Source organism: Rhinoraja longicauda, chromosome 9 (assembly GCF_053455715.1).
Source record: "Rhinoraja longicauda isolate Sanriku21f chromosome 9, sRhiLon1.1, whole genome shotgun sequence".
Classification (NCBI taxonomy): domain Eukaryota; kingdom Metazoa; phylum Chordata; class Chondrichthyes; order Rajiformes; family Arhynchobatidae; genus Rhinoraja; species Rhinoraja longicauda.
In genome coordinates, this window is record NC_135961.1 from 58,186,143 (window position 1) to 58,202,450 (window position 16,308).

Below are 16,308 nucleotides of genomic sequence, written 5' to 3' on the forward strand. Positions count from 1 at the left end.
AGGTACATGAAAAGGGTAGGTTTAGACGGATATGGGTCAAAAGCAGGCAGGTGGGACTAATGTAGGTGGCGTGGGCAAGTTGGACCGAAGAGCTTGTTTCCGCATTACTCTGCTACGTGAAAGGTTTTCACTTTAAAGCTGTTGTACAGGATCTAATTAAAGGACACAAAATTGGTGTTGGCAATGAAGATATAATTTCCAAATTGGCAAATGTTATTTGTGAGGTGCCACAGGAAACCATTGCAATCTACTATTTGCAATCTACATTGATGGTTTGTGTGAAAGGACGAGATAATTCAGCCATGTATGTTGATGATACACAGCTAAATGAGCAAAAGCTGTGAGAAACATAGAAACAAAAAATAGGTGCAGGAGGAGGCCATTTGGCCCTTCGAACCAGCTGCCATTCATTGTGATCGTGGCTGATCATCCACAATCAGTAACCCGTGCCTGCCTTCCACCCATATCCCCCGATTCCACTAGCCCCTGGAGCTCTGTCTAACTCTCTTTTAAATTCATCCAGTGAATTGGCCTCCACTGCCCTCTGTGGCAGAGAATGCCTCAAATTCACAACTCTGAGAGAAAAAGTTTCTTCTCACCTCAGTTTTAAATGGCCTCCCCTTTATTCTTAGACTGTGGCCCCTGGTTCTGGACTCCCCCAACATTGGGAACATTTTCCCTGCATCTAGCTTGTCTAGTCCTTTTATAATTTTATACGTCTCTATAAGATGCATCGGGATAAGTGGGGTGAAGTGAGTGGACAAGAAGATGGTAATGAATATGAGAGCAATGTTTAAGAGTCATTTGGGCAGAAACATGAACGGAGGGATACAGAACATGTTCAGTCTGATGCAGTTAGTTAGATTGCCATCATGACCAGTGCAGACAAGATGGGCCAAAGGGCCTGCTCATTAGCTGTGGGTGCTCTCTTGTTTGTGTTGTATATTGTTGGAAAATGAGGGGGATATTCATTTGGCAGATCCAGCAAGCAACCAGAGATTGGTGTTTATTGTGCACAGGAGGGGATTAGGAGACTTGAGGAAATGCAGATACTGGTTGACCAAAAAAGACACAAGGCGCTGGAGTAACTCAACAGTTCAGGCAGTATCTCTGGGGTAAAATGGCCAGGCACCACTTCGGGTCAGGACGGATTGCAGTAGGGGGCGAGAAAGCTGGAGGAGAGATGGGGTGAGACAAAGCCCAGCCAAGTGATGGTAGGAGACTATCTATTCAGAACTAAGGATGCAGAGACTTGCTGCAGGTCGGCAGGTGTTTAGTTTAGAGATATAGCGTGGAAACCGGGTCCCTGCCGACCACGATCACCCGCACACTAGTTCTATCCTACACATTAATGGCAATTTGCAGAAGCCAATTAACCTACAAACTGGCCGGCACGTTTTTGGATTATGGGAGGAAACCCACACCGTCACAGGGAGAACGTACAAGCTCCGTACAGAAAGCACCAATGGTCAGGATCGAACCCGGGTCACTGGCGCTGTAAGGCAGCAACTCTACCGCCGCGCTACCGTGCCACCCCAACCAAAGCTGGATCAAACTGCGGTTTGGTCTCTAAAAACGAGAAGAGGCAAATGCACCCTTACATGTTGCAGTGTTGTTTAGTAAAATGGGTTCTTGGAATGAAAGGATTGTTCTGTGTTGTGAGGCATGTTCAAATGGTACGGCCCTGCACTGAGAAAAAATCTAGAAGAATACAGCTGCATTTTTTTTTAGATTTTAGATTTAGAGACACAGGCCCTTCGGCCCACCGGGTCCGCGCCGCCCAGCGATCCCCGCACATTAACACTATCCTACACCCACTAGGGACAATTTTTACATTTGCCCAGCCAATTAACCTACATACCTGTACATCTTTGGAGTGTGGGAGGAAACCGAAGATCTCGGAGAAAACCCACGCAGGTCACGGGGAGAACATACAAACTCCGTACAGGCGGCGCCCGAAGTCAGGATCGAACCTCAGCATTCGCTGTAAGGCAGCAACTCTACCGCTGCGCCACCGTGCCGCCATCTTGTGGAAGTACAAAAATTAGTGATAGGAAACCTATTGGAGCAGATTCTGAGGGATAGATTCATGTGAGGTGTGGGGTAATTGGGGATAGTCAGCATGGCTTGGTGCAGGGATACTTGTTTACCTTGCAGCATGGAGGAGGAGAGACGACATTATAAAGATATCAAACATTAAGAGAGGCATAAATAGAGTAGATGGCCAAAATCTGTTTCCCATGATTGGTTTGTCAAAAAGAGGACATGGGTTTAAGGTATGCTGGAAGAGTTTTAAAGGGCATCTGAGATTGGTTAATATCTGGAACTCGCTGCCAGAGGAGGTGGCGATTTAGATACAATCACTGAGTTTAAAACTGAGCCATCCTACCAACATCTAGAGAGCAGTCCTGAGCTACTATTTACCTCACTGGAGACCCTCGGACTAGCTTGGATCGGACTTTACTTTATCCTGTACTAAACATTATTCCCGTTATCCTGTGTGTATATATACTGTGGAAGGCTTGATTGTCTAATCAAGTATATTCTTAGGAAAACTTTATTCACGTCAATCCCTTAATCATGTAACTGTATCTGTGGATGGCTCGATTGTAATCAAGTATATTCTTAGGAAAACTTTATTCACGTCAATCCCTTAATCATGTAACTGTAGCCTGTGGATGGCTCGATTGTAATCATGCACTGTCTTTCTGCTGACTGGCTAGCACAAATCAAAAGTTTTTCGCTGTACCTCGGTGCACTTGACAATAAACTCAAGGCATTTAGACAGGCAGTTGAACAGGCAAGATGTGGAAGGATACGGAACTATGCGTTCACAGGAAGAACATGCAAACTCCACGCAGACAGCTCCCGAGGTCAGGATCGAATGCGGGCCTTTGCTACAGCTCCACCAGCTGCGCCACTCTGCCACGATTGCCTCATTTATATATAAAAGGAAATTGGAAGAAGTTTGGTAAAGGGATCCAAGTTTTTTTTTTCCTCTCTCCGTTAAAGTTCCATTTAGGAAAATCTGTATAATCCAGGTGTGTTACTTTGGGTAACTTCTGGCACATGAATGATACATCTGCAAAACCTATACTGCTAGCCGTTACGCAGACTTGTTTGTAGGGTGGGTCTATTCAACAGCAGTCACTTGCTTCCTTTCTTAGGCATTTGGCATGTCCGACCAGCACTTAAAATAGCATCTTTAACAAATGCATTCTCTTCCATATATGCAGTAACTTCAAATTACATTTAAAGGCACTGAAGTCACAGAATTTTATTTTTGGGCACAGACACTTTCTGGAAGATGTTTACATGACCCAAGGGCCTAGTAATGATTCTGTGCAAGGGCGGTAGAAGTGCCGCCTTACCGCGCCAGAGATCCTGACTACGGATGCTATCTGTAGGGAGTTTGTGCGTGGGTTTTCTCTGAGGTCTTCGGTTTCCTCCCACACTCCAAAGACGAGCAGGTTTGTAGGTTAATTGACTTGGTGTAAAATGTAAAAATTGCCCCGAGTGTGTGTAGATTTAGATTTAGATTTAGAGATACAGCGCGGAAACAGGCCCTTCGGCCCAACGAGTCCGCGCCGCCCAGCGATCCCCGCACATTAACACTATCCTACACACACTGGGGACATTTTTTTACATATTACCCAGTCAATTAACCTACATACCTGTACGTCTTTGGAGTGTGGGAGGAAACCGAAGATCTCGGAGAAAACCCACGCAGGTCACGGGGAGAACGTACAAACTCCGTACAGACGGCACCCGTAGTCAGGATCGAACATGAGTCTCCGGCGCTGCATTCGCTGTAAGGCAGCAACTCTACCGCTGCGCCACCGTGCCGCCGTGTAGGGTAGTGTTAGTGGGCGGCAATCGCTGGTCGGTGCGGACTCAGTGGGCCGAAGGGCCCGTTTCCGAGTTGTACCTCTAAACTAAACTAACGTACCTTTAGAATGGAGATGGAGGAATTTCTTTAGCCAGAGTTGTGGTGAATCTGTGGAATTCACTGCCACAGAAGGCTGTGGTGGCCAAGTCATTTGGGCAATATTTAAAGCGGTGATCGGTAGGTTCATGACGTCGGGAGAAGGCAGGAGAATGAGGTTGAGATGGAAAAATAGATCAGCCATGATAGAATAGTGTAGCAGACTCGATGGGCCGAATGGCCTAATTCTGCTCCGATGTCTTGTGAACTTCTGAACTTATAAACTAAACTAAAGCATCTATTTAGTGGTACTGGACAGTGGGTCCCATGCAATTTAATTGGAATATTGAAGGAGTCATCTTCCAACATGGAGTGTATGTAGTGGGCTTACAGTGTTGGAATCATAGGCGCTCTGCATGCATACGGCATCTGCTACTCCCAAAGCCAGGTGAAACTGTGGCTGGTTTTAACCTTGAAAGACAGGCAGTTCCTGGTAGCAGACATGACATATGTCTAGTCAATGGGACAAAGCTTGTCATTGTTGGGAGCATCACAGGTCAGCAGAACCTTGGACCTAAGGGATGGGTGTCACTGAGAGCTCCCTCAAAGATTCCAAGTGTTGCCTCAGGGCGGTACGGTGGCGCAGCGGTAGAGTTGCTGCCTCACAGCGCCAGAGACCTGGGTTCAATCCTGACTACGGGTGCTGTCTGTACGGAGTTTGTGCGTTCTCTCCGTGGCCTGCCTGGGTTTTTTCTGGATGCTCCGGTTTCCTCCCACACTCCAAAGACGTACAGGTTTGCAGGCTAATTGCTATCTACTGGGTACAGTTTACATACCTGTTGTGCTGTGCAAGTAATAATTTCATTGTTCCTTTTTGGGACATATGACAATGAAAACATTCTGGACTTGCCAATAGAAGCTCGGAGAGGGAAGGGTTGTGCAATGTACGCAAATGTGCAAGTACATCTAAGGACCTGACACACCGTGTGATATACCTGCACACAGGGACAATGCTGCAAATTCCCAAATTTGGTGATGTTGATTGGATTACTCTGATGTCTTTTCATCCAATTCATTTAATGTAAAATGAAAATAGCTTGAGGCTCCATTTCCATGCCCTGTGGCATCTCTCCAATGGCTGTCTGCCAACCTAAAAATGCTATATTTGCTATTGGTCTCTTTAGTAGATAAACAAATAGCCAATAGACAATAGGTGCAGGAGTAGGCCATTCGGCCCTTTGAGCCAGCACCGCCATTCACTGTGATCATGGCTGATCATCCGCAATCAGTACCCCGTTCCTGCCTTCTCCCCATATCCCTTGACTCTGCTATCATTAAGAGCTCTATCTAACTCTCTCTTGAAATCATCCAGGGAATTGGCCTCCACTGCCTTCTGAGGCAGAGAGTTCCACAGCTTCACAACTCTCTGAGTGAAAAGGTTTTTCCTCATCTCCATTCTAAATGGCCTCCCCCTTATTCTTAAACTGTGGCCCCTGGTTCGGGACTCCCCCAACATCGGGAACATGTTTCCTGCCTCTAGAGTGTCCAACCCCTTAATAATCTTATATGTTTCAATAAGATCCCCTCTCATCCTTCTAAATTCCAGTAGACAAGCCTAGTCGCTCCAGTCTTTCAACATACGACAGTCCCGCCATTCCGGGAATTAACCTAGTGAACCTACGCTGCACTCCCTCAATGGTAAGGATGTCCTTCCTCAAATTTGGAGACCACAACTGCACACTGTACTCCAGGTGCTGTCTCACTAGGGCCCTGTACAACGGCAGAAGGACCTCTTTGCTCCTATACTCAACTCCTCTTGTTATGAAGGCCACCATTCCATTAGCTTTCTGTATGGTACCCTGCTCTCTGTAAATGGTACCCTGCACAAAAATGTTACTTTATACAATGGAATTTCCAGTCCCAAGTGTTTACCGTTGAATTATTTACCGGCACTGTATATAAAGTCCACAATGAGGCCTTTGGATGACTTTCATATTTGTTTATCTTTCTAATACCATGTAAGTCTGCTTAAATAAACTGCAAAAAAAGTTGGCAAATGAAATGCATTTTCTGCCCCGTTCATGATGTCAATACTAACCTGACCGAAAATGAGAATTATGCAATTAACCCCAAAGGTTTATGCTTGCTTCTTGGTGCCCTCCAGACAATAATTGAATATTAAAAGTTACATGTAAAGGCACTGAAGTCACAGAAATGTTTTTGTGTGCACAGACACTTTCTGGAGGATGTTTACAAGACCAAGGGCCGAGCAATGATTCTGTGCATGGGTGGCACAGTGGCAATATTTGAATAATAGAGGCAAGAGTATGCAGACGCTGGAGGTTTGTCTGCTTGGACAGCATAGGCATGAAACAAACTGCTGGAGGAACCCATTCAAAAGGCACCCATTCAAAAGTGTGAAAACGCACACCTCCTGATACAGGGACACTTTCTTCCCAGCTGTTATGAGGCAACTGCATCGTCCTACCACAAATGGAGAGCAGTCTTGAACCACTATCTCCCTCATTGATGACCCTTGGACTATCTTTAGGAAAATAACAGCAGATCCTGGTTCAAATTGAAGGCAGACACAAAATACTGGAGTAACTCAGCGGGTCAGGCAGCATCTCAGGAGAGAAGGAATGGGTGATGTTTCAGGTCGAGACCCTTCTTCAGACTGATGTCAGGGGAGGGGCGGGACAAAGAAAGGATGTAGTTGGAGAGGAAGACTGGGAGAACTGGGAAGGGGGAGGGGAAAGAGAGGGACAGAGGAGCTATCTAAAGTTAGAGAAAATGTTCATGCCACTGGTGTGTAAGTTGCCCAAGCAAAATATGAGATGCTGTTCCTCCAATTTGTGGTGGGCCTCACTATGACAATGGAGGAGGCTCATGACAGAAAGGTCAGACTGGGATCGCGAGGGGGAGTTGAAGCGCTCAGCCACAGGGAGATCAGGTTGGTTAAAGCGGACTGAGCGATGGTGTTGAGCGAAATGATCGCTGAGCCTGCATTTGGTCTCGCCAATGTAGAGAAGTTGCCCCGAAACGTCACCCATTCCTTCTCTCCTGAGATGCTGCCTGACCCGCTGAGTTACTCCAGCATTTTGTGTCCACCTTGGACTATCTTTGATCAGACTTTACTGGCTTTACATTGCACTAAACGTTTTTCCCTTATCATGTAATCTGTGCACTGTAAATGGCTCGATTATAATCACGTATTGTCTTTCCGCTGACTGGTTAGCACGCAACAAAAGCTTTTCACTGAACCTTGGTACACGCGACTATAACTAAACTGCTTCAAACAACATTCATGGGGTGGGTGCGGAAGGAATTGTTGTTGGTGTAGATTGAACCCTGCTTTGGGACTGAGAATTCCTCCATTCCCCTCCCCCCCCATTCCCCCCTCATTCTCGCACAGATGCTGCTTGGCCTGTTGAGTACCTCCAGCAGTAGGTTTTCTGCTCCATTTTGAAGAGCATAGTTTGTAGCATTATTTCATTATATTATGTAGGGGTTGACAACAAAAATAACAAGCTTGTCAATTGCACGGTAAGGAAGCTGTTGGAGAGGATTCTTCGGAATAGGATTTTATTCACATTTGGAAGAGAATTGACTCATTAGGGACTATAAGAAAATAACTGCTGATGGTGGTACAAATCGAAGGTATTTATTCACAAAATGCTGGAATAACTCAGCAGGTCAGGCAGCATCTCAGGAGAGAAGGAATGGGTGACGTTTCAGGTCGAGACCCTGTGTCCCGCCCCCCTGACATCAGTCTGAAGAAGGGTCTCGACCCGAAATGTCACCCATTCCTTCTCTCCTGAGATGCTGCCTGACCTGCTGAGTTACTCCAGCATTTTGTGAATAAATACCTTCGACTCATTAGGGACAGTCAGCAATGGTTTACGAGTTTGACTGAGATTGTTGAGGAGGTGATGAAGGTGATTGCCAAGGGATGGTCAGTGGATGTAGTCTTTTTGTAAAGTATTTGATAAAGTCCAACTTACCCATGCTGACCTAGACACCTCATTGACCCTCGACCCAAATGTGAAGGAAGGAACTGCAAGTGCAGGTTTAAAACGCAGAAAGACACAAAAAGCTGGAGTAACTCAGCGGGTCAGGCAGCATCTCTGGAATGGGTGACGTTTCGGGTCGAGACGACTGAAGAAAGGCCTCGACCCAAAACGTCACCCATTCCTTCTCCCCAGAGATGTCGCCTGTCCCACTGAGTTACTCCAGCTTTTTGTGTCCGTCTACACTAGACCTATCTGCCTGCGTTTGCCCCATATCCCTTCCTATCCATTCCTTTGCATCGTCGAAGTGCACATTTCCCTATTTTTCACACGGCTCAGAGCACTGACTCTGACTGCTTTGTTGCTCTGCGATGTTGAACCAGCGTTCCATTCATAAAAATCATGACAGTAAATTACAAAACAAATTGATGCAGAAACAACAGCATTTTTCCTCCAGAACAGTGCCTTCTGTTGCAGTTGGTATGGAAACCATTTCAGCTGAGTTCTCCGAGTGAACGCAGAACACAGCACAGTGCAGCACAGGAACAGAGCCTTCGGCCCACAATATCTGTGCAGTACAAGAAGTCAAGCTGCAGGAACAAGGAACAGCAGATCTGATGAAGGACCCTAACCTGAAACGTCACCTATCCATGTTCTCCAGGGATGCTGCCTGGCCTGTTGTGTTACTCCATCTGTGTCTTTCGATGTCAAGTTAAACTAGTCTCTTCTGCCTGCCCGTGATTTCGATCCCTCCCATTCCCTGCACATCCATGTTCCTATCCAAAAGTACATTACACACACTATCAGAACTGCATTCACCACTGCAGTGCATCATGGAACCCACCACGCTGTGTAAAATTAGAAATGCCCCCCACATCTCTTTTAAACTTTGCCCCTCTCACCTTAAACCCTCTCACCTCCAGATTCCACACCTCCAGATTCAGGGACACTTTCTTCCCAGCTGTTATCAGACAACTGAACCATCTTACCACAACTAGAGAGCAGAGCAGTCCTGAACTACCATCTACCTCATTGGAGACCCTGGACTATCTTTGATCGGACTTTACTGCCTTTATCTTGCACTAAACGTTATTCATGTTATTCCCTTTATCATGTATCTGTATACTGTGGACGGTTCGATTGTAATCATGTCTTTCCGCTGAATGGTTAGCATGTAACAAAAACTTTTCACTTTACCTCTGCACACGTGACAATAAACTAAACTCAGAAGTCACCCCCTCACCAGCCTCTGCGGTTCCTCGTTTCTCCCTGCTTTTGTAATATGTGCCTCAGCTGATCAAGGAAGGCATCCAGTGTAACTTTTTAACCAATTAATTTCACGTGGCAATCGATCCCTCTGAGAAACTCCCACCAGGTTCCGACCAACCGTGGATAACCTGGCGCAGTCTCAACAGACTGCGGACAGACATGGGGGGGAGCATATCGAATGTGCTGAAGTGGGGATGTACTGAAGATGCGGCAGACTGTGAGTGCGGACGGGGCCTCCAGACTATGGGACATCTCCTGAGCTGTGACATGCTGCATGACACACGCACTGTAAAGGATCTTGCAGAGGCCAACGACGTGGCACTAAAATTTGCTCGCTATTGGCAAACAATTGTGTGATGGCACGAATAAATAAATAAATGACCAATTTATTGATTGGCCATATAAACTGATGGATTTTGGGCATACACTCTAATGTTTCATTATTCCTGTATTCCTCAATATTCTAGCGACCATAGAGAGTGATCCTAGATGTCGAACCCTCAGATTGGCCAGCAAGGTCACGTGTGGGTGCGACCGTAGGGATTGGTCCGGGGAGTGAGATCGCCGATTGGACAGTGTGGTCACGTGCGGCTTTGGCGCCTAAAGGAGTCAGTTGAGAGACTTCTACGAAGAGAAGAGTTAGTTTTAATGGTTGTCTGTGATCTCGTTATGTGAACTTTGTGATCGAATATTGTTGTCGCAATAAACTTCTTCAACAAAGAACGAGCCTCCAGACTCGCCATAATATCTTATTTATTGTCCATTCCCTTGCTTTGTTCCACTTCCCCAAAATACCGTACATTTTTTTCTGTTAAATGCTTTTTGCTGGTTTCTTCCCCATTTGACAGACCATTTATTTCTTTCACAAAATGTTGGAGTAACTCAGCAGGTCAGGCAGCATCTCGGGAGAGAAGGAATAGTGACGTTTTGGGTCGAGACCCTTCTTCTGCTCTCCATCGTTTTCCTCTTCACTGTCAACTGCATGGCTAATGTTAGTCTCCATACCATGCCTCCTCCATTTGGGCTGAAATCATTGATATACATTAATGCAAAAAGCAAGATACTCTGTTGTGCAAGTTGTGAAACCTGTCCCTAAATCACTTGCGAACCCTGTACCTTCTGACATTGATCCAGCTCTGTGTCTTCCATTCCATGTTTGTTTACTCTGTGACCAATTTGCCACCTTGTCAGAAGCCGTGTTAAAATCCACACAGGCTAATTCGAACACGTTGACCTTTCTCAGTACTCTTCAAAAAATTCAGTCAAGTTAGTTAGACAGGATCTTCCCTTAAAACTATGCCGATTGCCCCTGAATAACCTCTCTGCCTTTTCGAAATGAAAGTTCATTAACTTTCATTCAAAGAATGGATTCCAAACATTTTGCTTGATACCAAATGTAAGCAACTGGTTTGAAGTTGTATGTTTAATCCCTCATGAGAAGGTTAAACAAATCCTCCACCTCCACACGCACTAACTTTCAGTTCTCTATGATAAGCCCCACTTTTAGTTTAGTGTAGAGATACAGTGCAGAAACAGGCCCTTCGGCCCAACGAGTCTGCACCGACCAGCAATCCCCGCGCATTAATACACTAGGGACAATTTACACTTGTACCAAGTATGCAAACCCAAGCCAATTAACCGACAAACCTGTACGTCTTTGGAGTGTGGGAGGAAACCAAAGATCTCGGAGAAAACCCACCGAAGATCTCGGAGAAAACCTAGGCGGAACTTTCTGGAACCGTTGGACTCCTCTTGGAGGCCGTGACATCTGTTGGTCTGGCAAAACAGATAATCCAGAAAGCCTCTGGAACCAAGGAAGCCAAAAAATCAGTGGTGGACCTGTATCAGCTAAGCAGGTTCTCCTCAATGTAATTTGGCAAATTCAGTGTCCTTCAGACCAACTGTATTCTGGTTATTATGGTGGTTGAAATCCTTCAGCAGTGCCAAAGTGCCTCAGCTGTTAGTGACACAGCCTCACTTCTCCAGTCCCATCTCCATGTTGGGCAAGCATCTGTCTCTGACTCGGTCAAAGAGAATGGCCATTTAAAGTAGCTAATCAAGTGAGCTATCTCTTCTAAATCGTGTGTATGTGTGAGAGAGCTTGTTGGTATAATGCATATAACTCGATTAACACTTCATGCTGCCTCAGCAAGGCCACCAGCATAATCAAAGATTATCACCCCGATCACTCCATCTTCTCCCCTTGCCCATCAGGCAAGAGGCACAGAAGTGTGAAAATGCACACCTCCAGATTCGGGGACAGTTTCTTCCCAGCTGTTATTTGGCAACTGAATTATTCTGTTAGCAACTAGAGAGTGGTCCTGAGCTACCATCTACCTCATTGGAGGCTGTCAGACTATCTTTAATCGGACTTTACTGGTCTTAACTAGCACAAAACGTTATTCGCTTTATCATGTATCTGTACACTGTGGATTGCTCGATTGTGATCATGTATATTCTTTCCGCTGACTGGTTAGCACGCAACAAACCTTTTTCATTGCACGTCGGTCGGTGCACTTGACAATAAACTAAACGAAACTAAATATCATGGTTCGTGAGAAATTAAACTCCAACAGGTTGATAAAGGATAACATTTCTTCAATGTACTAACTGTAACAAGTTCATGAACAATTTGGAAAGCATGGTTTAGATTAAAAGATTGTAAAGGTTTAGGCAACCCTATGAGAATAATCAGCTGTTTAAGAATAATTCTTTTCTTCACTTTGCATCTAAATCACTTTGTGGTCAAATGAGAAAGAGTTAGATTTACACTGAGTTTTTAAAAAAGAAGTGAATTAAAGGACCAGGTTTCCAGACTTTAAACAAAAGCAGCTGTATGTGTCTTGCCTTCAGTCTCAACGCAGGAGAATGGGATTTGGGGAAGATCTCTCCAGTGTTTTCTGCTTAATGAGCCTGGAGCTGTTTTTTAAAAATTTATTCCAGGCGAAGTGGGCTCTGGGAGACAATGTTGCTGAACATTGTGTTGTGCTCTGTTTTGGGGTCAGTTTACCAGTATTAATCTGCCTTATGGATTTAATGAAAGGGGAGTGTTGTCATAGATCTTGGCAGAATGTGTGTTGTGACTGGTGGGGATTAATTGGCAACGAGCATCAGTATTTCCTTCAGCATGGAATAACCATTAAATGTCTTTGGTTTCAGGTTCGTCTGGGCTAACTACAGTTTTCCCAAATAACCCCTGACAATGTCAGGCCGGGTTGAGCGACAAAGGAAAGGGAGCTTTTTTAAGGTATTGAAACCTTGTTTGCAATGTTTTTTAACAGAAGCACGATTCACTAACCACCTTCGTTCCTTGCATTTCTTCCTTATGTTTTATTTTTGTTTCCCTTTCTTCATTTCTTTAGCCAGCCCCTTAACAACCACCCTGTTGCTTTTTATTTTGGAGGGTTAAATGGGGGAGGGGGAAGATGCACTGGAGCACTTGAGTCCGGCAACTCTTTGTTAGTGTTTTTGCCATCAGTGGACATGCCAGGAAGCATGCTTGGGCGGTGAGGAAATGATCCCACCCTGGACTGTGTTTCCTTTATCCTGTAGACTTGCTGCTGAGACGGTCAAACGCTCAGCTGCTAATGTTAGTGGATTAAAGAGTGTTCGTGAGGGGCAAAGTGGTTGCGAGGACAAGTACTGGCTGATCACTGCCTGTCAGAATGGACTAGAAACAAAGGTAAGTCATGTTTAGCAAGCCTAGTTGGACTTTGTTTTAAAAAGTTGACTGGCGTGCCAGATTATAGATGTCATTTATCTGGGCTGCCAGAATACTTTTGACAAGTTTCGATAAAAGACTGTTAACAAAATTAACACTTGATATTATCAGTGGCAATTGGAGTGACAATAGACAATAGGTGCAGGAGGAGGCCATTCGGCCCTTCGAGCCAGCACCGCCATTCAATGTGATCATGGCTGATCATTCTCAATCAGTACCCCGTTCCTGCCTTCTCCCCAAACCCCCTGACTCCGCTATCCTTAAGAGCTCTATCTAGCTCCCTCTTGAATGCATTCAGAGAATTGGCCTCCACTGCCTTCTGAGGCAGAGAATTCCACAGATTCACAACTCTCTGACTGAAAAAGTTTTTCCTCATCTCAGTTCTAAATGGCCTACCCCTTATTCTTAAACTGTGGCCCCTTGTTCTGGACTCCCCCAACATTGAGAACATGTTTCCTGCTTCTAACGTGTCCAACCCCTTAATAATCTTATACGTTTCGATAAGATCTCTCATCCTTCTAAATTCCAGTGTACACAAGCCTGGGTAGAGAGAGGGTGAGGGATTGAGAGCGTGGCAGTGTGCGTCCAGTACACCGGCCACAGCTTCCCACTGTGACTTAAGTGAAGAAATAGTGAACCATACATGTTCATTGGTGCCCAGCGCACGTGTGTTAGGTAGTGCAGTAAAACATGTAGATGGGAGCAGAAAATTACAGAGGCAGATCACAAATTATGTATGTGTGCAATGCATCAGATGCTGTTTGGTTTGTAATGTACGTAGATTTTAGACCTAGAGACCAGATACAAAGTCATGAGAGGAATAGTTCAAGTTGACACACAGTCTCGCCCAGAGTAGAACCAGAGGAAATCAAGAACCAGAGGACAATAGACAATAGACAATAGACAATAGGTGCAGGAGTAGGCCATTCAGCCCTTCGAGCCAGCACCGCCATTCAATGCGATCATGGCTGATCACTCTCAATCAGTACCCCGTTTCTGCCTTCTCCCCATACCCCCTCACTCCGCTATCGTTAAGAGCTCTATCCAGCTCTCTCTTGAAAGCATCCAACGAACTGGCCTCCACTGCCTTCTGAGGCAGAGAATTCCACACCTTCACCACTCTCTGACTGAAAAAGTTCTTCCCCATCTCCGTTCTAAATGGCCTACCCCTTATTCTTAAACTGTGGCCCCTTGTTCTGGACTCCCCCAACATTGGGAACATGTTTCCTGCCTCTAATGTGTCCAATCCCCTAATTATCTTATATGTTTCAATAAGATCCCCCCTCATCCTTCTAAATTCCAGTGTATACAAGCCCAATCGCTCCAGCCTTTCAACATACGACAGTCCCGCCATTCCGGGAATTAACCTAGTGAACCTACGCTGCACGCCCTCCATAGCAAGAATATCCTTCCTCAAATTCGGAGACCAAAACTGCACACAGTACTCCAGGTGCGGTCTCACCAGGGCCCGGTACAACTGTAGAAGGACCTCTTTGCTCCTATACTCAACTCCTCTTGTTACGAAGGCCAACATTCCATTGGCTTTCTTCACTGCCTGCTGTACCTGCATGCTTCCTTTCATTGACTGATGCACTAGGACACCCAGATCTCGTTGAACTCAGGATATAGGTTTAAGGTGGAGGGGAGGGGGGGTGGAGATTGGATAGGAACCTGAGGGGTAACTTTTTCCACACGGAGAGTGGTGGGTATATGGAACAAGGTGCCATTGAGGAGGTGGTTGAGGCAGGTAATATCGCAATGTTTAAGAAGCATTTGGACAGGTAAATGGATAGGACAGGTTTAGAGGGATATATGGGCCAAATGCCGGCAAGTGGGATTAGTGTACAAGGGACATGTTTGTCAGTGTGGGCAAGTGGGGCCGAAGAGCCTGTTTCTACGCTGCATGACTAGATTAGTTTTCTAAATTTTCTCATTGTCATTACATTTCCTTTGATGTAACAAAAAGTTCAGAACCACTGCACAGGAGTATTATAAACTACAAATTAACACCAAACCACAATGAGAATTCACTGCCTCAGAAGGGAGTGGAGGCCAATTATCTCAATGCATTCAAGAGAGAGCTAGATAGAGCTCTTAAGGATAGCGGAGTCAGGGGGTATGGGGAGAAGGCAGGAGCTGATTGAGAATGATCAGCCATGATCACATTGAATGGTGGTGCTGGCTCGAAGGGCCGAATGGCCTCCTCCTGCACCTATTGTCTATTGTCTATTGAGACCCACAAATGGTTTGTTTTGGATAGTAAGTTTTTAAGCAGCTTTTTGGAAGAAAGATGGAGTGAGGGAGGATGAGCATGTCGAGAGCTCGGGGGGCTGAGAATCTGAAATCTAGCGGTGGAACAGTTCAAAGAGGTAATGAATGGGAAAACTCGATTCAGTATTAAATGCAGAAATAGAGGGAGGGAAATCTCTTTGAGAGTTACCGGGCTGGAGGAACTTTTGGAGATCGGCAGAGGGAGGAAAATTGAGGGATTAGAAAATGGGTGGCAATGTTAAAAATGAGCTGTTCCTTCATAGATGTGAGTAAGGACATGTGTGACGGATTTTTGGATGACCTCGCATTTAAGGAGATAGCAGGAGGGAGGCTGGCCGGGAATGCATTGACACAGCCAAGCCTAAAGGGATCATTGCGGGTTTCAGCGGATGACACGAGCTCAGCAGATAACACGGGGGGGAAATGGATGCTCTTGGTGATGCACAGTTGTGCCATCCAAAGGTCATCATTGGGCCAGTTATGCCACCTACCCTGAGAGTCTAGGTAAGCTTCAGGCAAACGACAAGGCAAGAGTTAGAGTGGGGGTACAGTGGAGATGTTGTTGATCTTCACCACAATTGAAGGATACTTGTACTCATCTGCTATGAGATGTTGAACAGACTGAAAATTTAAAGATGGCGCAGAATGTGGGTGGAACCAAGGTTGGTTAAGTTGAGCCAACTCAATTTAGAGCAAGCTGTTCCCATCTATCGAACTTCTAGATTATTTTCATTCGACGGGTACATGGATAGGAAAGGGCCATGGGCCAAACGCGGGCAGGGTCGATGGGGCACTTTGGTCGGCATGGATAAGCTATGCCGAAGGGGCCTATTTCTGCACTGTATGACTCGACCCAGATCTTTAATAACTTGTTGATGTACAGCTAAAAATGCAGACTTGATGAACTTGTTTATCAGTTTTCTTTAAACAGCTGGATGATGTAATGTCTGTGCATGCCACGTCACGTTCTTATTAATTTTTCGAACCAAATGAAGGGGGAATAATGGAAAATGTTGACAGGCAGGTCTCTGGATGTGTTTTAATGAAATTCATCATTCACTTGGTTGAACTGGGAACAAGAGGCATCTCTGAGATTTAACCTAGAGCACCCT

At 45.5% G+C, this 16,308-nt stretch overlaps 1 protein-coding gene across 4 annotated transcripts in view; it reads left to right on the top strand.

Moving 5' to 3' along the window:
• The window catches only part of LOC144596785 (ras and Rab interactor 2-like), a 145,211-nt gene that overhangs the window by 76,886 nt on the left and 52,017 nt on the right, over window positions 1-16,308 (top strand). For 3 of the 4 annotated variants that reach the window (XM_078405584.1, XM_078405585.1, XM_078405588.1), the window contains one exon: window positions 12,364-12,451. In XM_078405584.1, the coding sequence (XP_078261710.1) occupies window positions 12,407-12,451 (45 nt within the window). In that variant the 5' untranslated portion in view covers window positions 12,364-12,406. Of the gene's footprint in view, window positions 1-12,363; window positions 12,452-12,756; window positions 12,887-16,308 lie in introns of those variants that run through there. The other variant, XM_078405587.1, reaches the window with a different exon arrangement.